This window comes from Typopeltis vanoorti, chromosome 21, assembly GCF_054136105.1.
Source record: "Typopeltis vanoorti isolate ZY-2024b chromosome 21, IOZ_Tvanoo_1.0, whole genome shotgun sequence".
Taxonomy (NCBI): Eukaryota; Metazoa; Arthropoda; class Arachnida; order Uropygi; family Thelyphonidae; genus Typopeltis; species Typopeltis vanoorti.
This window is the reverse complement of record NC_143569.1, coordinates 32,587,167-32,610,938: the sequence shown is the minus strand read 5'-3', so window position 1 is coordinate 32,610,938 and position 23,772 is coordinate 32,587,167. Positions and strand designations below refer to the sequence as shown.

The following is a 23,772-nucleotide window of genomic DNA, read 5'->3' as shown; positions in this document are numbered from 1 at the left end:
TATCTACAACAGTCTCCCATAAAATATGAGCAAAACGTATTCCTTAACAACTCACAACGATCATGGGCAAAATCGTTTACATATCTATAACTTCCTTGAATCAATATCGTGAGGAATGTGACAGTTTCCCTGAAGTGTATAGTCACTGGTAACAAAGCTACTGCTAGGTAACAGTAGAATACGGTAATAGTCGAATATATACGATTGCTCACAAATAAGCATCGTCTCACGAGTGCATTGTATGGCAGGGGAATGCACTCATATCTTAGTGATGGCAAGAGAGAGAGAGAGAGAGAGAGAGAGATAGAATTATTTTATCGCTAACTTTTTTAAATATTGGATGCCTTTCGATTTCAAAACGTATAAAAGAAAGAACACAGATAAAATAAAAGTACAGATAAAAGAATGCCGCCTACTCCCTTGGGTTAGAGGGAGGGATGGAGAGAGAGAGAGAGAGAGAGAGAGAGAGAGAGAGAGAGAGAGAGAGATCGTGATATAATTCTTTGAACAGCAAAAATAACTCAGTAAATGAAACAAGGAGAAAAGACAGTACTCAGACAGATAGCCGGATACTATCTAAATTTACTTACCAGTATAACAACTGGACGCATTTCACTTGGCATATTTATGGTGTCATCCCACATAGCAAAATATCTCAATACTTTCCTGTCAAAATTCAAAAATTTGTAGAGTTTATCGTCCTGCACATTTTCATACTCATACTTTGGAGGTATTGGCTGTCTCTTTTCTGTGTAAGGATCTACAGGCATACTCTCTGGTGCATTTACTTCTATTCCACTACATATTAGAAATTCCTGATGGAAAAATAACAAGAATTTATTACACAGTAACGATGAAAAGAGTTATTAATAATCAGAATAATAAGTGATAATAAAAATATCATCAAGCAGTTAATGTCAACTGGAGGTGAGTTAGTCGGTTTCACACGGAGGTGAAAGGGTTTTTCCTCCGGGAAACTCGGGTTTTTCGTCCCGCAACCAGGCAAGCCGGCCAGTATAGCACATATAATTTGCAGACAAAAGGATACTTATAGGTATAAGGCTAACTACCTTATCCTCGAAATACGGTTAAGAAATCTAAGGATACTTGTTAGGTCGTTGACGCTTAAGTGCTTGTTAGAACCACTGATGATGATGAATCAGTTATGAGGAAAGAACTTTAAAATGTTTCATTCTTATTATTGAAACTTTTCACAAGATGAATAAAAGTAGGAACGTTTGTACTATGAACTCCTGAAGAACTTTCGCTAATAATAGCGCATAGAGCGTTTAATTACATACAGCACGAGTTGTTTAGTAATGGATTAATTCAAATATACAATCTGTGAAAATTTTCATAAACAGGTAATTCTCGCTTTATCCCGGATTTATGAGTACTTTATCAAGTATTAAGTATCAACAAAATCGAAAATTCGAAAATATAAATATCAATTGCAATAAATAGATGCTAAACATTCATATATATATATATATATATACTGTATATATATATATACGGCATTTCAAACCACACGCGTAGCTATGCAATAAACTACTACTGCGCTCAGTTGATTGATAATTTTGAAGGATTTCAAGAACCAGCAGAGATCGTAAAAAATGAAACAGAAGAAACGTAAATATTACTAACCAATTGTAGCTTGAGTTTTCTACAACTGATGTAAATGATTTGCTTCGAGCACCCAATGGAGAGTTTCAGAAATTTTGAAATGGCAAAATGTGAAGGAGCTGAGAAAGAAAGAAGATTTAACAGCCGAAATTTTTGTTCGTTCCTTCACCGTCTGGAGTGCTTGACGAAGTTTTTCAACTCATTGAAAAAGCAGTTGAGATTTTCGAGTCACAAGATTTAAATTTTGAGCGTACTAGATTCTTGTCCTACAGACTAAAGATAGAAAATTTTCAAGCTACTTCATGCCTTCAAAAAATGGGGCAGTCTTGTACAGGACGATGAAATTCATCTTCCATGTAAAACATTACTATGATCAAATTTCAACTGATTGAAATTTGATCATAGTAATGTTCATAATAATGGCGGTTCCCGACTTTATGAGTTAATCAACTGATTAACTCATAAAGTCGGGAATCGCCTGTATTTGCTTTATTATTTTTTTTCCCTCAGATAAGCTAATTAAAAAGCTTCAAGGATGCAAGCAGAGACATTACATCTCAACCGAGATCAACAGAAAGAAATGGGGAAAAAAAGAATTATTTATTACATTGAAGTGCTGTAGTTACAGCGGTTAAAAACATTAAAAGCAAAAATTGTAAAATATACATAACTTACTGTTATACTATAAATGCTTTAAAAAATGCAATCTTATCCAATTGCAAACTATAAATTACCATCTATAGTAACTATTATTAACACATTATACAAAAAACGGAAAAATCTATAGAAAATTCACTGTAAAAATAAACAAAAAAACTTACCGTTTTTAACTTACTAGAACAACATGTTTTGCAAATGCATAATATGCAATCATGACTTTAATAAAAAAAAATCATTGAATGAAAAAAATACTATTATCATATGTATGTAATGTAATTTTTAAATTTTGTAATTTCTATAAATTTATAATGTAATTATTATATGTATGCAAGACATAATAAAGTGAAAAAAAAATATTATTGACAGTTGGATTGCATCAAGGGTCAGCATTAAGTCTGTTCCTGTTTAATATTGTGAATGGAGGTGGTGACGGAGGAGATGAGAGAAGACGCATCTTGAACAATCTTTTATGCGGATGACATCGTGCTGTGTGCAGAATCAACAGAAGAGGTATCAGCTAAACTGGAAAGGTGGAGGAAAGTACTGGAAGAGAGAGGTATGAGACTGAGCAGAAGTAAGACAGAGTATATACTGTATGTGTTGCAAAGTGGATGGCAGCCAGGAGACAGATCTGGAGTGAGCTAGAAGGAAATGGCATAAGGAAGGTTAGGGACTTTAGATACTTAGTGGGAATGCAGGATACAAACGGGATGGAGGAACTAGAGAGAGAGAGATGGCTGAATGGCTATGCGATAAGAGGATGCCGATCAATCTAAAAGGCAAAACTTACAGGACAGTAGTGAGACCAGCTATGACGTATGCTACGGAAACTGTGGCCTTGAGGAAAAATAACATCAGCAGGATCGAGGTAGCGGAGATGAGAATGTTTAGGGGGATGTGCGGTGCGACCAGAAAGAATCGTCTGAGAAATGACTGTGTAAGGGGAACGTGAAAGTTACGAACTTAGGAGCGAAGATTCAGGAAGTAAGGTTGAGATGGTTTGGTCATGTGATGAAGAGGGAGGATGAGTATGTGGGAAGAAAAGTCATGCAAATGGATGTACAGGGGGAGGAGGAAGTGTGGGCGGCCAAAGAAGAGATGGAGGGAGCTGGTGGAGGAGGACCTGAGGATGAAGAACTTAGATGTGGTTACAGCCCAAGACAGGAGGATGTGGAGGAGACTCATTAAAAACAGCGACCCTACTTAAGTGGGGCAAGCTGCAGAAGAAGAAGATTATCATCATTATTATTATTAATCCAGATACGGAATAACAGTCTATGCAAACACATCAAACAGCCACCTAACAAAATTAGAAACATTACACAGGAAAATCGTGTCAACAGTGATCCGGACACCTTACACGCAACAACCAATATCCGACAAGCACATGGCAATACACAGAATTCTGAGCATTAAAATCCTGAAACACTACATGACATTAACAAGGAATTACTTCAACATCACCTATCGAAACAACAGACACATATCGTATAACACGACCTACAACAACTCTCTACATCCCTACACCCTTCAACAATTCATACAGTTCTTTTGTGAGATCACATCAGATACCCACGCAACTCAACAAACTACCAAGAAATTTAAAACACATAGATAACTATAGAACATTAAAATACGAACTCTGGAAAATATACCAACAAAGTTAATATACCATTAATACTAATATACACATCACAAATCACCAGCATCCAATGCCAACATCCCATACATAAACAGTAGCAACAACATAAATAGTGAAGCCTAACTCTCTTCACAAACGCTAACCCAAGCTTCGAAGTAGGTGGGATTAACTCGCCTCACTCAACCACACGTAATCCTTATAATCAAAGAAGCAGATTATGTAATAAAACAGTTAGTAAAATATAATATAAGATACTGATTATTATGTGATAATAGCATTAATATAATACTCTTATGTAACATGAAAATATAATGTAATAAATTATAATTAAAAAATTATATAAACAAAAAAAATTATTATACAAAAAATTCTGAATAATCTTCATTGTTAACATTAGAAGAACATGTGTTGTAAATACATAATATAGAGGCAAAAAAAATACTATTAAAACTTTTAGTTGAAATCAATGTAGAAAATGCAGCACTTAGAGCTGAATTCTGTAAAATTATAAGTTGCAATGCCACTCAAGATGTCTATTGTATGTGTAAATATTTTAGCAATCAATAAATTACTATTACTAAATATATATATATTATTAGTAGTAGTAGTGCTTCATTTAAGAGTTCCATTGAATTAGTAGCACTACTTCGAACTTGGTTCTTTCCAGAAGCCAGAGAGAACTCAAACTCAGAATACCAGTAGCTCATTTTTAAAAGTTATATCATCTATAGTTGAGGTATGGAATGGTAGCTGAAATTATAACATTCGTGCCATGTTTAGAAATGATCTGAATAATATGAAATCTTAATATGCATCATCAGTGGTTAGAACATTCACAGATCTGATGAATGAGATTATCAGTTGCATTGAAAATAACCAACTTGAATTATGAAACGGTATTGGTAGTGTATGTGGTGTTCTTTCTCTCAGATCAGGATTACACACGTTTACACTTTAAAAAGGAATACTTTATTCATCTATAATATTAGCTAGCAGTTTACCATCTTCTAGACGCGTAAACAATTGTAATACAGGTTATTAATGATTATTAAACACCTAAAGAAGGAGAACATCAGTAAATTAAAATTAAAATAAATTTCATGGACTATGAAAACGACAGCAAAGTTTGGATGGCATCAAAATGTTTTCTCTGGAATTTTTTGTTGCTTTAACCAGTGCTCCATGTCTAACATATAAACTGTGAATTGAACAGTTTTTCACATCGTCGTTATCATATGGAATTATTCTTTTAGCAACAAAAAAATAAATAAATAAAAATTTACAGATGGAAAATAACAAGATATGCTTGCAGTAGTTTCACAGTTTTTGTTTCCCTTTCCCCACACCGTACTTCGGTCGGTAAGGACAATGTTCTTTGATTGAGAAAACTTGGGTTCGGTTTCATCTAAGATGCCAAGAACTTTTTCAACTGAAGATGAGTCAGCCAGTCCCATACAGAAATGGGAGGAATTTCCTCTATGACACTCGGATTTTTCATTCCACAGATCAAGCAAATCGGCTGATTGTAACCTAACTCTACATCTTCAACAAAACGTCAGAGTTCATTTTGACAAGATATGCACTTTCTATCGTTTGTAGTCTGTAAGTAGGTTTTCAAGTGACCTTAGATCGGAAGAGAAAGTCCATTATCTGCTGGTAATTCTGGACGCCATACATTATATGTATTACTGAATTCTTTTTAATGGGGGTTATATTAAAAACTGAATTTACCACGTTAGTTCAAATCTGATTCGCAACGTTAAATTGATGCTTTTGAGGAAGCATAAGAACTGAAACGCTAGAAAAAAATATGGAAGAGCAAAATTGCAGAGCAGATGTTTTATATGACACCCACAGGTTGGCATGAATGACAACAATTTCGAGAGAAAAACTTGAAAACCATAATTTGTGCGGTTATTTTAAAAATCGTGAAAGATTTATATCTGAAAAATAATCGCTAAATATTAAAAGTATTACTTATTAAATTCCTGGAAAAACGTTTTTATTCTTTTTATTTGTTTTATTTTATTTTTCTATTTAATGATTTATGTTTCCATGAAGTTAAAGAGCTAATTAATATAACAACATACAGCGTTAAAACAGTAACATTATTAATAACACAAGCTGTTATTCGTGAAAAAAAGGAAATGAAAAACTAAACTTATCATAAAATAAGTTTAGTTCACATATATTCTTTATCTTACCTTGGTCCACTGGTCGCAGCTGGTGATATGGAAGACTTTTCCATAGAGTGGAATATCGATACCTAGATTCAGATCTCTCCACTTCCAAAATCCTAATCCATCATATCTTGGAAATCTGTGTCTTTTAACAAGTTTGCCCTGGAAATTTCAAGCATATGTTGTTAATTAACAAAATGGAAATTTCCGAATGAAAAGGGGAAAAAAATATTTTTCTTCGGTTAAATATCAACTACACGAACATAAGGTTGCAAACTTGTAGCACATCAGGTGTCTTGTTGGGGGGAAAAAAGCAGAGTGAGGAAGTCTTTTATAAAGAAAATAGGTAAGTGAAATGAAAGAGATTCAGTAGAGTTGAACTTGGAAAGTAAATGGTTCTTGACTAGCAGCTGTTCGTGATATGGATGTTTGTTGCTATCTTACGATTATAGAAGAAACTGGAGGAATAATTATGGACAGTTCTTCAGAAAACTATCCATGAAAATTCTTATAGAAGAGACATAAGGAAGAAATACGACATCTGGTATAAAGAGAAGCGAAAATGTGAACAACGGAATCATCATTTAACTGGACTACCCTCTTCTGAACAGTATTAAGCATTTTTAAGGAAGTTTTCAGTGCACTACCCAGGGTTGCCAGATTGGCATTTCATGGCCAAATTTAAAAAATTTGGCACTTTTGTGAACTCTGGGGCCATGAAAAAATCAGTTTGGCCATTTATGCAAATGTGGCCATTAATTTGGCCATTTTTACAAAGATTTCAATAACACCAAGCATGCCTAAGCTTCATTCTGTACTTGTATAAAACAAGTACACAAAGCTCCCGCTCGCTATTATTGCAATAAACTTGATCCAGTTCTGTTGATAAAAAATTACCACTAAACACGATGCAGCTTCGTTTTGTACTCGTATAAAACACGTACGCAACAGCTATACCAGCTTGGGTCTATGTCTGTTTTGATCGACTCTAGTAAGTTAGCGTAGACTTTGTGTTGGTTCCATGAAAATTCATCGAATGAACAATACATCGAACAATAATTTGTCGAAAATGCAATTCATCGAATGAACAATACATCGAACAATAATTTGTCGAAAATGCAATTCATCGAAAAAACAATTCACAGAAAATTTTTAATTTTCGCTGTTATGAATGTTTGTTCCATTTAGAACAAAAACTGAACCATGCAGAAGCTTCTTGTACTTGCAACTTCTACTAATTCCGCTAAGTCAGAGAGTTATTGTAACACATAATTTGGACACGTTATTTCTTTGTCGCCCCCCGAATATAGCTGAACTGAAACGGTTCGATATTTTCTTGTAAAAGTTTCAAATAGCGAATCCGAGTAAAATTCATCCCATGATAATTGCTGTATTGAAGTCGCATATTATTACTAGCAACAATAATAATAATGGAGCCTGCGTAGTTCAGTCGGTATTAACGAAGCCGTTTAGTTAGAAAGACCTGGGTAGTTGGAATCCCTTTTACGACGCGCATAATTTTTATCAGTCCTGTTCAGCTAAAGGTAAGTTAGCAGGTATAATACGGAGATGGCTGGGCTTTTCCTCCCGGAAACAGACAAATCAGTCACATGAACAGACATGAAATAGTTATCGGACAAAAAAGCTTATAAGAAACCATATTGTTCTATAATTTTTTCCTATTCAAGTAGCATTGCTATCTCCCTATGCACGGTTCGATTTTTGTTCTAAATGGATCAATTTTTTCATAACATTTTCAAACATTTAAAATTTTCGGTGAATTGTTGTTTCGATGAATTGCATTTTCGACGATTTGTCGTTCCATGAATTGTTCATTCGATGAATTGCCTTTTCGATGAACTCTCCGGATACCCTTTGTGTTGCAAGTGTTGTTCCGTTGCGTGATATCAGACATTTGGTGCTCTTTGGTGATAGTTCTATCTCATAAGCTTTCATACTGGAATATTTTGCATAAACTTTACCCGCATTGTGAAAATATGCAAGTAATGTGTTCAATTTCGTAAGAATGGTAATTAAGTGATTTTAGTATAATTAATGAATAATTTTTTAATATCGTTTATAAACTCGATCTTTATCTTGCTTATTTTTGTTATTTTCCCTTTACCAGATTGGTGTTTGCTGTGCCAGATTAGTATTTGTACTACAGATTTTGTAGTTCTATTATCTATAATTTGTTTTTTGTTTCTTCATTTTCTGAATTGAGATATTTTGTTTTTTTTCAAGCCTTTAAAATGCCTAAGTACAAAAGTGTTAATAGAGGTGGAAGAAAATATAAAAAAGAGTGGGAAGTAAAATATTTGTGGCTGAAATCTTCTGATGATGGACAACATGCATATTGCACGTGTTGCAAAACTAACGTGCTGCCAAAACTTTATAACATATCTGTTCACGAAAAATCAAAGAAACACCAATATAAATCTCCCAGTATATCACAAACAACTCTAGATAAAGTTATCAAATCGTCCATGAATGACCAGGAAAACCAAGCAGAAATAGAACTTAGCCTTGCAATAGCATGCCATTCCTCAATTCATGCTGTAGATCATATAGGTGAAGTAGTAAGAAACATTACCAAAAGAGTGTTCTTGGTGGCATTAAACTGCACAGAACCAAATGTATTGCAATTATAGAAAATGTAATTGCTGCTTCATTGAAAGAGCAACTGAAGCATGATTTAGAAGGTAAAAAGTATGTATTACTAGTAGATGAATCTACAGATATTGCAATACAAAAGCATTTATGCATAGTTCTTAGATTTTTTTTCAATGAAACAAATAAAATTCACTCAGCTTTCTTGGGTCTTATACCTGTTGTAGAGACAACAGCGGAGGTTTTATTTAATAAAATTTCAGAAGTGTTAGCTTCATATAATCAAACTCTTAAGAACTGTATTGGGTTTGCTAGTGATGGTGCTGCTGCTATGGTTGGAAGTAACAATTCCCTTGGACTAGGATTAGAAATGAAAAATCCGAACTGTATTCAAATGAAGTGCATTTGCCACTCTCTGGCAATTTGTATACAGCATGCATTTTCAAAGCTGCCATCCAATGTTGGATTCATTTTGACTGAAATTCCTTCGTGGTTTTCAAATAGCAATATGAGAAGAGAAGATTTTAAGGCTCTTTTTGAAGTGATGAATTCAGCAGTTGAAGATGACCAGGAACGAGATGCACCCCTTCCATTTATGAAATTGTCCAAGACAAGGAGGTAAAGTCTTCAATAATATACTGCTAAATTGGGAAGAATTAATTGCTTACTTCACCTACTGTGAACAATCTGGAGGTCAGGATATAAGGCATGGTTGATAAAAGAGATGTTACAAGACAGGATGAATTATTTTTACTTTGTATTTGCTACTCCCATTGTTAAAGAGTTCGAAAGGCTTAAAATTTTGTTCCAGCAAACCTATGCTGATCCTTACGATCTTGCCAAAGAACTGCGCACACACTGAGATAGTCTTTATCAAAGGCTGTACAACGAAGATGGAACATGCAAAATAGTAGAAAATGTAGACTTTGGAATTAAATTTGATCAAGAAATTAGGACGTACTTGATCAGCTTTAGCACTTCTCCTAATATGGAACAAGAAAATAATAAAATAAAGTCTGTGAAATTTAGGTGCCAAGCCATGCCTCAAGAATCGTTGAATCAAGTGAACAAAAGGCTCCCTGAGTCAGCTGATTTATTTAAAGGTCTGTCACTTTTAAATCCTACTGTTATTCTAAGCCAAATAGAAAAGGGAAAATTTTCTGATCTGTCATTTTTCCATCTAATAAACGAAGTTGATGTAGTTGAAGGCCGATACAGAAAAATTAGCCTTTTTTTTTCTTGGAATGAAGAAAACTTCAAACAAGATGGAATCCCTAAGGAAGCTTTAGAATTTTGGCAAGCAGTATCCAAACACAACAATTTTAAAGAACTGTCGAATTATGCCTTATTGTGCCAGCAAGTAATGCAATAGTTGAACGAATTTTTTCTTATGTAACATCTATCAAAACTAAACCCAGAAACAGGATGTAAATTAAACTGCTGGATTCAATTGTAAGAATCCGTTCATTCTTAAGCGATAACAATATGTGCTGCCAAAACTTTAAATGTACTCCCGAAATGCTACAAATGCACAACAGCAAAACCTTTTACGACTCTACTGCAGAAAAAGAAGAATAAGATATTCAATATCTTGAAGTGCTGTCAAATTAACAGCTGAGTTTCACTGTAAGTATTTCAAGTTTAATTAAAAGTATTTTTGATTATATGTAATCGAATATATAGGCATAATTTATGCACACTTAATTGTTGGTATGCTAATTCACACAATTCAATCATTTTATATCTTTGGCTATATTTGTGACCTAATACTTTTCCAAAGTGGCCATTTTTGGCCATATTTTCTTTAAATTTTGGCCATAAGCTGTTGTGTTCATCTGGCAACCCTGGCACGACTCCAGCGTTTAGGCGTTATTCCATGGCTGGGTGGGCTTTGGGATTTATATAATGTGTCTTGAACGGAAAAGAAATCACATATAAAGAATTAATGGGATTTTTTTTCTTTCCTTTTGTTTCTCAGAATTTTCTTCTTACTGATTATTCAGGATTATGTAACTTACAAGTTACAAGTGAGAAATGCATCATGATGAATTTGGTCTGTTTTCGATTAGTGATTATATTCCACTGAAATGGCCCTGTTTCATTAAGTAGATTAAAGGTTTTATTTTTCTGAATAAAACTTTTAATCCAGTTTTCGTGGAGCTGCTCCAATAACTTCCGTTAAAGGACTCGATCACAATCATAAAGGATTTCCCATTTCCACTTTTCTATGCACATACCAGCTGCTACTTTTATTTAATACCATGTTTCCATATAAGCATGCGACTGCCATGCTTATACGGAAACATGCTTAGAATTTTACTAAGTTAAATTCCCTGAGCATAGTTTGGTGAGATATGGGCGGGAATAGCCTTCATTAAATGCTTCAGTCCATTGCTGCACACAAGGAAGTTCTGTCTGTGGATATATGCCTTCCCTTCTCAGACAACAGCGATTTCGATCCTGACAGACTCTCTTAGGATCATAGTTACTCCTCTTAGACAAGAAATGTAGATTATATTTTCACAGATTAAACACTCGGGATATCTCATCTTTTGAGAAACCAGTCAACTCTACTGTTTTCAAAATCGTGGCTCCAGCCAGCACTCACAATAAGCCCTTTAACGAACTACGAGAGATCCTTAGTTTTTCCCATTGTGATCAACATTATTGACGATTACTGGCCAGCAGCATTCTTAAATAGTTGCCTAGATAACGTGGGGACGCATGTGACCAAGTATTTTGCGCATACGCTGCGTAAGTGACGTTTATGTTAGAAATGTTTCTAACGTTTAGAAATGTTTATCTGCATAAACATTTCTAATTCAGTGGCTGGTATGGGTATACATATATATGAAAGTGGAACTGAAATTCTGTATATATGAAATTTTCAGATATGAATATAATGTAATCTTAGATTAATATCGTTTGTAGTTGGTTTTGATTTACGTTTTTCTTTTTATTATAACATGGGGAACGCCAACAAAATAAACAATGCGAATCATTAAAATGAATTAATTTAAACTGTAACATAAATTTGAAAGAGAACACTATTGCAATAACTTCTGTAACATAAAGACTACAAAACGGAGTAAGGCTGGAAAAAAAATATCTATGCTCTTTGAAGCGTGAAAAAAAATGTTACTATGGTATTATACAGTATAACTGCAGTGGGTTTTCAATACGTTTCTTTTATTCTACATTCAAATATAACACTCTGGTGTGTTTAAGTCACAGCAGGCCGACTTTAATTGTCAGATCTAAAAACGGTGCCATATTTTTTTCTTTTTTTTCTGGTGCACAAAAGTGCGTGCATTTGCATAAAGCGCCTTACAACAATAATAATTGACCTAAGTACACAGTGATAACGACATCAACAACAAAGAACTGGAAAAAATTACTGACTATCTAGATATGACAATCGAAGTTGGCCGGCTGTGACTTAAACGCACCAGAGTCATCCCAGTTGTTATCAGTTCACTTGGTGCAATTTCAAAGAAGCTATCCAACTATTTACAAGAATTAAATATTAACAAATTAACCACATAAAATCTACAAAAAAAACTTCATTACTTGGAAGAGTCCATATGTTACGATGCTCCCTGACAGATTGTTCTTAGATTATTGGGTAAAATGCTCTGTATTACAGAACAATTTGACTGTATTACCGGTCAAATTGTTCTTAAAATATCTTCTTCTCTCGCTCTCTAATAATAATAACTCCTTACTGCCAGAACTGGAATCATGATGAACCAATGATGGATCCACGACTAAATATGTTATCGCTTACACTAAGGTAGAGGGAAGAACTGATCCCACTAATGCAGCCACATTCGCGAATGTTCACGTCTTGAGTTTAAACCGTAAGAGGAGCTGGAGAGAGAAGGGAACCCATGAACTCATTTGATAAATTACAAACAGTCGCGCCTCGTGACCAATGAGCCACAAACTAAATGTCAGCCGAAAAAAATTAAAACCATGATGAGAGGTTCGTTTTTATGTAGTGAGAGATATGAACTGTAGTACTGTATACAGAATCATGATATTTATCAAAAATGGAAATGGTGTAGTAGGAAATCAAACAGGAAAAATCATGCAATCCATTAATAGCAGAATTGCCCTATTTCTATATTGAATTTATGAATTGCGTAATATAAATTTTGACTGATCCGAACACTTTTTCTGCAAAGAGGATCAGCTTCAGGCACGATGGCTTCTTCTTCTTCTTCTTCTTCGCTCTCTCTCTCTTGGAGATATATATATATATATATATATATATATATATATATATATCTCCAATTTCACTTTTCATAGCTAACTCTCAAAGTGAAGAATCCTATGAAATCCCGATCCCGAACTGTTCGCGGCCAACCAGTTATTACTATGGATCATGCCGATTCGGTTGATATGATAATCCTTCATATTGGCCGAAATATTTTTTTAAAATATTGTCATTTAAATTCTGAAGAAAAATAAATGTAGCTGATAAAGTTAAATTTTACTTCATCTTTCGTCGTATGTTATTATATTTTTACTTCTGAAGCCTTTAAAAATAGTCTTTTTTTCATCCTTCACAATTTTTCAGTTCCAGATTTTTAATCCTTTAATATATTTCGACTTTTAATTTTTACAAGTTTTATAGTGTATTTATTATTAAAATCAAATCATTCATCATTCGATCTTTTAATAAGTATCCTGTCATTTTTACGCTTTAGATTCTTTTATTCATATCTCAGATTTTAATTTTTAAGATTCAATGGAGCTCCATCTTACTATTCTACTTATCAATTCATTCATCACCATCTACAATCTCCGCTTCAAGTTTTAAAGATCGTAATTGCCAAAAATAGAGTAAATCTAGGAATTAATACCTACGTATATGATCATTTCATGAGTTATTTAAAAGAGCTGCATTCAAAAGACACGTTCTGATCTCTTTACATCAAAGATTATAAAAGGAGCAACATGAACAATAAGTTCAGAGATAAGATAATTTTTACATTAAGGTAAATTTATCTTATCATTAAGATAAACAATTTTTTAACAATAACAACAAAAAAGTTGCAAAATGAACGTTTTAATATACTCTCCTGAACTAAACATTGAGCTGAAAGAAATACCTGAGGTATGCCACAGTTTTTCACACGAGGTTCATGAATGTCCATTGTATCATCCTCCATATAATAATGAATTTTGACAGGGCGGATGCGGTACTGTTCTTGTGGCCAGTCATATATCTCTTCCCGAAAATAGCCCTCGAAGCCAAGGACCTATGCCGAAAATATAACAAATAATATTTATAATAATAGTTTGATGAATGTATAATAATGAATATATTGATTAGTTTGAGAACTCGATATTTTTTTCTTTTGTCGGACTTCTTGATATCTCACACATTGTACTAGTTTTATTAAGACAAATTCATTTGAAAATTCCTTAAAATATAGTTAACAAATGCCCAGGAGCGACAAGTTTGCGGATGCGAAAACCGACAAAACTGCATCTCAATCATAATAACGCAGATTTTTATTATTATTATTATTTTACATATTTTCTTGAATTTAGAAGAGGCAAACCAATACTTGTCTAGGGCCGGCATATGCTCTAACGACTGTTCTGAAGTTATCATAATATGAGATTAATATCCATCTATATATATAATAGTATATAATTTAGATATTAATAAGTATTAATATCTAAATTATATTATATAGCAAATAAATATAAAATGAATTTACAAAAACACATTACTGCTTTTAGGGCCAGTTCGTTGTTTAGCATTAGCAACCACACCTGGATTATTGTGCACAGATCTGACATCCCGGGTTCCAAGGGGGTAAAAGGAGCTGTGGAAAGGATGCAAAGAAGAGTTACAAAGATTATATCCGGATTATGGGATTTATATTGAGGACAGATTGCGAATAAGTGGATTGCAGACTCTGGTCAGAGCCTCCGTAGCTAAGTCAGTATAGACCTTTGGTCGGAAAGACCTGGGTTCGATTCCCGTCGGTAACGTGAGGAACCTTTATCTGGTCTCTTTCGAGGAAAGGTGAGTTAGCTGGTCTGGTGCATCTATAGTAGGGTTTTTTCACCCGGAAACTCGGGGTTTGTCGTCCCTCAGAACAGACAAACCGGCTACGTCCCAGCCATATTCCGGTCCCGAGCCCGGATAAAAAAGGGGGGGGGGGGATGATGGTGAACTACCCTATAAAAAAAAATCTCACCAAGAACATTATGTGGGCAATACCTACAACGTCAATCGGAAACAATTGAAATGGGAAAAACCACCACCAGACTGGTTAATAGGAGAAAGAGAGGTGATATGATAAATGATTATAAACTTTTGAATGGGTGCTATAGGATATCATTTGATGAAAATTTTCCGTTATATGGAAGGTGGGGGAGAGAACACAGGACATCCATGGAAATATTAAATTAATTTGCAGTCAAGAATTAGGTTTTTCTACCAGAGAGCAGCTTATAAAATTGCTTGGTATCGTTAACATATATATATATATTCGACTGAACATATTTTAGTCTCACATATTCGACTGGAACCATGTTACATATTCTGGTTACATCCTGTATCCTAAATTCTATAAAATTCCATCCAACCATAGCGGAATTATCAATATCATTTTGATTCATTTTGTCAATAAAAATGATTCGATTTGGAACTACGATTGAACCACGTTGAATCTCTTGTTCTTGTTAGGTCCTATATCTCAAATTTTATTAAATTCTAACCACTGGAAAAGTTATTGAGATATATAATATATAATTTCGAAATACTGTATTTTATCCTTAAACATACCGACTGAATTTGAAACAAAACTTGGAAAGACTGGACAAATGTTTTAGGATTCTAAATACCAAAGTTCAATAAAAATTTATTCAACCGAAGTCCCAGAATTATTTGTGTATGAACAGTCGAATGGGGAAAACGACTCTATATTGTAATAGTTTTTCAAAACGCACCTATTATTAGGTGCGTTTATACATAATGTCAAAAAAATTCCAAATAGCAGTACCTCTTTCCTTACTGAATGCACCGACACAAATGAAATGGAATCGTTATACAACGCGAACTTCAATCGGTGAGCGTTTTAATTAGTATGGTGTCCAATGCTATACTCTTTCGCCCACCTTAGTCATAGTTTTTTTTTTTTTTTCATTTTTAACAGGTGTGGTATGGTATTCATATTGGCCACCTGATGGTATAGCCTGTTTAAAACAGTATCTGACTGATGATGAGCTTAGATACACTCCTCAAACCCTGGCTATACCACAAAACTCATTTCACCGTGTAACACATCTACTTGGTCCTTGATCCTTTGTCAGCCTATAAAATCGAACCTCTTCAAATCACACGCGCAGTATTGAACTGATGTGTTTTGCTTATCACAACATATAGGAATGTTGAGGTATCATCCATCGTAGTATTCCGTCGGAGAACTCAACAGCAGCGATTATGGATATCAGCTGCTTATGGATTGGTAAAAATTGGGGGGGGGGAGTGGTCTGTTCTCTTTGGAGCACGAAAATGTGTTAAAAGATTAATTTATTTACTCGATCATATATATGTGTGTGTGTGTGTGTGTGTGTGTGTGTGTGTGTGTGTGTGTGTGTGTGTGTGTGTGTGTGTGTGTGTGAATTTCTCGCGTTATACAAATCAATATATATATATATATATCAAAATCAAGTATAAATAATAATAATAATAATAACAAAAGGTGACTTACTTTTTTGTCAAATGCAACTGGATCTGGCAGCTGAAGCGATTGGAAAACGGGTTTCTTTGGACCATACGTAAACTCCACAAGTGTATTATCATTTAGTTTATTTTCTGCATTTAATAGTTCTAGAGCCATTGAAGGCGTATTCGGCAGAATTGTCTTGGGTACACGGCATCCTTTACTATATAGTAGAGTCTGAGGTATAGGGAATCGATATTTCTGGAAAGAAAAAAACATTAAGTGATTAACAAAGGTTTAACATTAAGTGATTAACAAAGTGATTAATAATATTATAATAATATACAAAAAGGACATGACTAGACTTTCTTTCACATCAAGAACGCTACTTTCAGTCTGCAAATTGTTTATGATAAATTACTAAATTTTAAAGTTTACTCATTTTTTAAAAAAATAAAGAGATATCTACGTAACTTCACGCAAAAATAAACAACAGGTTTTATTATTAACTAGTTATCAAACAGCTCCTTATACTTGGTAAAATTCGTTACAATAAATCATACTAATATACAGATTTGATTCTAGTCACCAAATGGAGGAACATTTTCAGCGGGTTTCAAATTATTCAGATGGTTTTTTTTTTCTCCGATTTTAGTCATATTAGTGACAAACCAGTGTTTTTGAACTAAATGACTAAACGACACCCGCATACGAAAGGCTGTAAACCGTAAACAGTACATAAGTACTGTGGAATTAGATCTGGTAATACTGCTTTAGAGATTAACATGGAACTTTTTCAAGATCCGATAAGCAAGGTATGGCAGCCGCCAGGAAAATGCTATACGAAGTGTTATCCTAAAGATCGGAGAATTCGAATAGTGCGTGAACCGGTAGTAGTAATAGCTTTGTGCTGCTATAAGGCAGCGCTTCCCAAACTGGGGGCCGTAGGTTTTGTTGATGGGGGGGGGGGGGGCGTGAAATAGTGAAAACAAATTTAAAATGTTTTAACACTAAATAGATTTTTTTTTATCTTAAAAGAATCGTATTTAATTTTTATTATTATTATTTCTTTTTTGGTAATTTTTATATTTTAATGGAAAAAATCACACATTGGTTCACAAATATTGCTTCCTGTGTATTTCGGCGCTTAATCTTCTTCTTCTTCTTCTTTCACTATGCCTTATCCCATGTTAAACGGGGTCGGCGCACCGATCTTTAACCTTCCTCTTCCAAGTTCTCCGGTCCAGGGCATCCTTCGGACTCCATCCTTTCTCCCTAAGACCCTCTGTCACCTTATCCCTCCACCTGAGCTTGGGCCTGCCTCTTTTCCTCCTTCCCTCCAACTCTGTACTCCACTCGTTTACCAACATACTCCTCACCCTTCCTCTCTACATGTCCGAACCACCTCAGCCTACTTTCTTGTATCTTCTTGCCAATTGGTCCAACCTTAACCGTCCCTCTGATGTAGTCATTCCTTATCCTGTCCTTCTTTGTCACACCACTCATCCATCTCAACATCCGCATCTCCGCTACCTCCATCTTCCTCTCCTGTGCCTTTGTTATAGGCCACGTCTCCTCGCCATGAAGCATCGCCGGCCTCACCACCATCTTATACAGCTTTCCTTTCCTCTTACAACTCACTCTCTTGTCGCACAGGACCCCGCTCATCTTCCTCCAGCCGCATGTTATTCGGTGCTATATTTCCTCATCCAGGTCACTATTCCTCTCGACGACCGACCCAAGGTACTTGAATTTCTTCCCTGAAATTAGCCTTTCACACTGAAGTCATATGATCATATCCTCGTCACTCCCCGTTGACATATATTCAGTCTTCTCCTGGTTAATTTTCATGCCTCTCTCCTCCAATACCTTTCTCTACTCTTCCAGGGTATTTTCAAGCTTCTCTCGGGATGATTCGCATAGAACAATGTCGAGCAAACAGAAACTCAGGTCAGGTCTAGTGTCGGCATGAGAGAAGGATTCCCCATTGTCGTAGGGCTACACCAAGGGTCAGTTCTGACCAGGTCAAAGAGGTAGGGGCTCAGAACTGACCCTTGGTGTAGCCCTACGACAATGGGGAACCCTTCTGTCATACCGACACTAGACCTGACCTGAGTTTCTGTTTCCTCATACATCTCCTTCACCAACCTCACGTACTTCTCCGACACCCCCCCCCTTCTTCCTCATACACCTCCATACCTCCTGCCTGGCCACTCTGTCGTATGCCTTTTCCAGGTCTATAAACACCATGTTCAGCTCCATTTGCATCTCTCTATATTTCTCCATCAATCGCCTTAGCGCAAATATCGCATCCGTTGTCCCCCCCCCCCCTCCTGGCATAAATCCAAACTGCTCCTCACCAATTTTCGTTTCCTGCCGTATCCTCCCTTCAATTACTCTTTCCCATATCTTCAATGTGTGTGACATCAGCTTGATCCCTCTATAGTTGCCACAGTCTTGAACATCTCCTCTTCCTTTGTAGATTGGGAAGAGAATACTTTTCCTCCATTCCTCTGGTATCTTTTCCTGTTGGGCTATTTTCCTCATCAGATCCCATAACATATCCACGCCCTTACTACCCAAACTTTTCTACACTTTACGGAAATAGTCTTTACGGAAATATTCTTTCCATCTTCCTCTGATTTTGTCCTCCTCTTGTAATACTACTCCTGAGGCATCCTTTATCTGCTTGACTGATGTTATGTCTTCCGAGGCCTTATCTCTGGCTTTCGCTATTCTCAACAACTGAGCTTCACCACCGTTTTTCTCCAGTTCTTCATAAACCTCATCAACTGCCCTCGCTTTCGCCCTTGCCACAGCTCTCTTTGCATTTTTCTTCGCTAATCTATATGCCTCCTTGTCGGCTCTAGTTCCAGTCATGTCCCATTTTTTCTTTGCCTCTTTCTTTTCCTTGATCTTCAACTGCACCTCCTCATTCCACCACCATGCCTCCTTATCCTCAGGCGGTCCCTTTCCTGATGTTATACCAAGCACCTCTTCTCCAATTTTTCTATTATTCCGACTATTAACGTCCCACCATTCTTCCACATCCTCTGGTAACTTCATTTCTTTCAATGCCTTTTCTTTAAACTTATTCCTTGGGCCTTCCTCTTCCAATTTCCACCACTTTATTCTCCTCTGTATCCGCCACTTCCGTCTATTCTTCTTTTCCCCTTTTATATCACAGTCTACCACAACCAACCTGTGCTGTGCCGCTACACTTTCTCCATTAATCACTTTACAGTTTTTCACCTCCTTCAGATATTTCCTACGGCACATAATATAGTCAATCTGACTCATTCTATCCCCGCTCTTATAGGTTATCAGATGCCCAACTCTCTTCTTGAACCACATGTTAGCTATAGCCAGATCGAAGGCCACAGCATATTCTATGATTCTTTTACCTTCTTCATTTCTTTCACCACTACTCCAACCCCCATGTACCCTTTCTTCACCGCTTCGTCGCCTTCCTACATGCCCATTCAGATCTGCTCCGACGATCACTCTCTCACCATCAGGGATTCCCATTACTACTTGGTCAAGTTCTCTCCAGACTGTCTCTTTCTCCTCCTCATCACAACCTACTTGTGGGGCGTAGCAACACACTATAGTAGCCACACTTCCTCCCATCTCAAACTTAACGCTCATAATCCGATCATTCTTCCGGCACACTTCGCAGACTCCACCCTTCAGCTCCTTATCGATGATAATTCCAACTCCGTTTCTTCCCTTCTCATTCACACCGCTATAAAACAGTTTATATCCCTCCGCCAGCTCCTTTGCTTTATTGCCCTTCCACCTTGTCTCCTGCACGCACAAGATCTTCAGCTTCCTTCTTCTCATCATGTCTACTATCTCCCTACTCTTCTCATTCATCGTACCCACATTCAACGACCCGATTCTTACTTTACACACACTCTCTTTCTGTTGGACTCGCTTCTTTAGCCGAACCCGTCCTTGGTTCAGTAGCCCTAGCCCACTTCTCACAGTCCTCGGGTGACAGAACTGGCGTCGCTTACGGGGTACGCCCTAGCCGTGGTCCTTTCTCTGTTATTCAATATTTCATCCTTGGTTTTGGCATGGTTTTTTAATGGCCGGATGCCCTTCCTGACGCCAACCCTCCCCATTTATCCGGGCTTGGGAACGGCACCGAGAAGACTAATTTCCCCTCCCCATTTGGCTGGGTTTTTCAGCGCTTAATGAATATTAGTAAATATATGCTTATTCATATAAGTTTCATTTCAAAGCAGAAATCTAAGAATTGCAGTTTCAAATATTTCACCTGATATTGACTTTTTGTGTAGCAGTATTGAAACATCCATCACATTAAATTGTTATTAAACTTCTTTTATATTTTTAATTATTATTTTGTTACTAATCGTTTTCGTTTCATGTGCTTGTACTGCAAATGTATAATAACAATATATCTATCTATATAAAAATATGAGATAACGTGCCATGTCAAATGTGTATGTAAGATGCTAAAAATGTAATATCTGCATTTGATTTTTGCAATATTCGCTATGTTTTGTATTGAATAATAAATACAATAAATATTCTATGTCTGTATTACGATTTTTTTTTCGAGGGGGCCGTGAAATATTTTAATTTTTCCAATGGGGGCCCTGACATCCAGAAATTTGGGAAGCACTGCTATAAGGAACAAGCAGTACCCTTTGTGAATCAGTATGCCAACAGCCGGAAAGTTGAGAGGTTGCGTTTTTGAGTTATGCGCATTTTTGTAACGTCGTGTTTTAGTAGTGATGCGATTTTCTTCTCCAACTGAAATAATCTACAATGTCGTAACCAGTGATGAGTCGGTTATGGTTATGACCCAGAGATAAAACAGCAGTCTAAACAATATCAAAATAATGTTGATTTTTTTTTTCGACAACCAAGGCATTATCCACAAGGATATCCTCCCCGCCCCTCGGTCAAAGTATCAACAGAAAGCTTTACTGTGAAATTTAAAGGGGCTAAGGGAGGGCATTCGGCGCAAATGTTCAGAAAAGTGGAAGAACAACGACTGGGATCACCACCATGACAACGCGTCCACCTATACATCACCCATTGTTCGACAATTCCTGGCTTCCAAAAAGGCTCAGGGGGTGGAGCTCCCTAGTATATATATATATATATATATATACATATGTATTAATCATTATAGTGATTGTGTACATATTTTAAAATAATTATAATAAATATTTCCAGGTAAAATATTTAAACATTTTTACTAACAGTCGCCTAGCAATAGTCCCAGTAACAATATCTTCCGTACCAACAGAGACAACATTAAGCAGATTCAACGTGATGAGAATGTTCCTGGACCATGCACCGATTTCTAATGTAAACAAGGGTTATTGCTCTCAATTCGATAGGTGAATACCACGCCAGCATCTTCGCAAACCACAGCAACAATTTTCAAAACATGAAATCTAATATAAACAGCCGTGTTCAGTTTTTAACATTATGGGGGGGGGGGGGGGATGAACTATTTTCGTACTGTTATTCATACCAATAATACAGCAAAGTTACGAGGATGAATATATGATTTCCATATAACTTACCGTTGGATCTGTAAACGAATATCCTGGCAAAAAAGGTAGATATATATGCTCTCCCATTTTGAAATACCCAAAACTTCTATTTTAACGATATTCAAAAAATGTGTTGCTGTTGGTTGAAATAATTATAAAGTTAACCGATCGTCCTACCCAATCAGCTTGACACTGACTAGTTTTTGTTCGCTTACATTGCTTTATGTTAAGATGACAATAGGTAGAAAATATCTATCATTCTGTCCTTTGTTGGTCCCCTAGTTGCTAGGCAATAGCCACTGAAAGCTCCGATACTATTCTCAAATTTTCAGAAGTTTGCACGCAACTTTATTGATCATTCAAGTAGAACGTTAGTTCTACATTAGTTCTGGCCACATAGTGGCGCCGTGGAGCAGTCACTATTCCATAAACGTTAATTTTTATTCCTTTTTTTTTTTTTTTTTTTTTTTTTTTGTAAAGAAATTGAATGCTTCAAAAACGAATAATTTGTACATAAAGCGATATACATGTAATTCCTACATGGCAGTTCTAAAGTCTTCAGTTATAAAGACTTACACTGGAAAATACGCGAATAAGCCGAAAGGAAATATTTCATAAATAAATGAAACGAAGGAAAGGTTAATTACTGTAAATTAGAACAGCATATATGGCGATATTAATTATGTTAAAAAGCATCAAAGTGTGATTAGTGATTAGTGAATACCAATTTCCTTTTAATTAAAAGAAAGTCTATTCATTTAACGGTATGTAGATAAATTATGATCAAAACTACACTAGAAGATAATATTTCGGATAAAAATAAATAATAAAATAAAATAAAATAAAATAAATAAAAAAGGCAGTCAATTTTTTATTTTTTATTACCAGGGTCAACGAGAGATGAGAGAAGGAACTCCAGAATCACAAATTCTGGAGTTCGATTATGTTACATATGTTTGTCTTCCACGGCACTACCATTGTTAGCTGGTTCTTCCTTGGAGGGAGGGCAAAACGGTTAGCTGCCCTATAACCCAAGGAAAACTGTCTATATGGGACCAAATTAAACGATATTAAAATAAGGTTATTTTTATTTAATTAAACATTTAAAAATTACATTTAAAAAGTAAAAAAAAATTTAAAAAATAAAAAATAAATTAAAAATAAAAATAAAAAATTACATTTTTTATTTTTTATTTAATTTTTTTAATTAAAAAACAATTAAAATAAAAAATAAAAAGTGATTAAAATTAAAAATTAAAAAAATAATAAAATTAAAAATAAAAAAATTAAATTAATTTTTTTTTAATTACAATTAAAAATAAAATTAAATTAAATACAATTAAAAATGCTCCGGTGTCAAGAGTTTGGGAATCCATTGGGCGCAAATGTTCAGCCATGATTGAGAACACTTCCACAGAAATATTCAGGACAACATGCAGCTGGAGTACTGTAATTCTGCGATCCTCCTTGATGATAATCGCTGCTGTGTTGATCATTGTCTCTGTGATGGACGTTGAAGGTCTTCCCTCACGTTCAAGATCTTCCACATTTTGCCTTCCTTCCTTAAAAGTTTTATGCCAGCGAAAAACACTTGCCCTCGACATTGCTTCATCGTGGAAAGCTTCGCATATTATGTTAAAAGTGTCCGATGCCAATTTTTGCAAACGCACACAAAATTTAATCGCATAACGCTGTTCCAATGATGCTTCCATTTCGACGACTGGTCGCGGCTCCTAGGCGCGCCGAAACAAGCTTGCGTTTAGGCACGTGACACTCTGGTACATCAGCCCGTATACGCCATCTATCAACCTCTTTTGTTAATACAG

General features: G+C 35.5%; 1 protein-coding gene across 1 annotated transcript in view; it reads right to left on the bottom strand.

The window, feature by feature from the left end:
* The window catches only part of LOC150094720 (EF-hand domain-containing protein 1-like), a 43,239-nt gene extending 21,206 nt beyond the window's left edge, over positions 1 to 22,033 (bottom strand). Inside the window, exons 1-5 of the mRNA XM_090411651.1 lie at positions 21,977 to 22,033; positions 16,458 to 16,670; positions 13,836 to 13,985; positions 6,133 to 6,270; positions 591 to 815 (exon numbers count right to left, since the gene is read on the bottom strand). Of these exons, the coding sequence (XP_090267777.1) occupies positions 591 to 815; positions 6,133 to 6,270; positions 13,836 to 13,985; positions 16,458 to 16,670; positions 21,977 to 22,033 (783 nt within the window). The remainder of the gene's footprint in view (positions 1 to 590; positions 816 to 6,132; positions 6,271 to 13,835; positions 13,986 to 16,457; positions 16,671 to 21,976) is intronic.
* Positions 22,034 to 23,772: the final 1,739 nt, after the last annotated feature.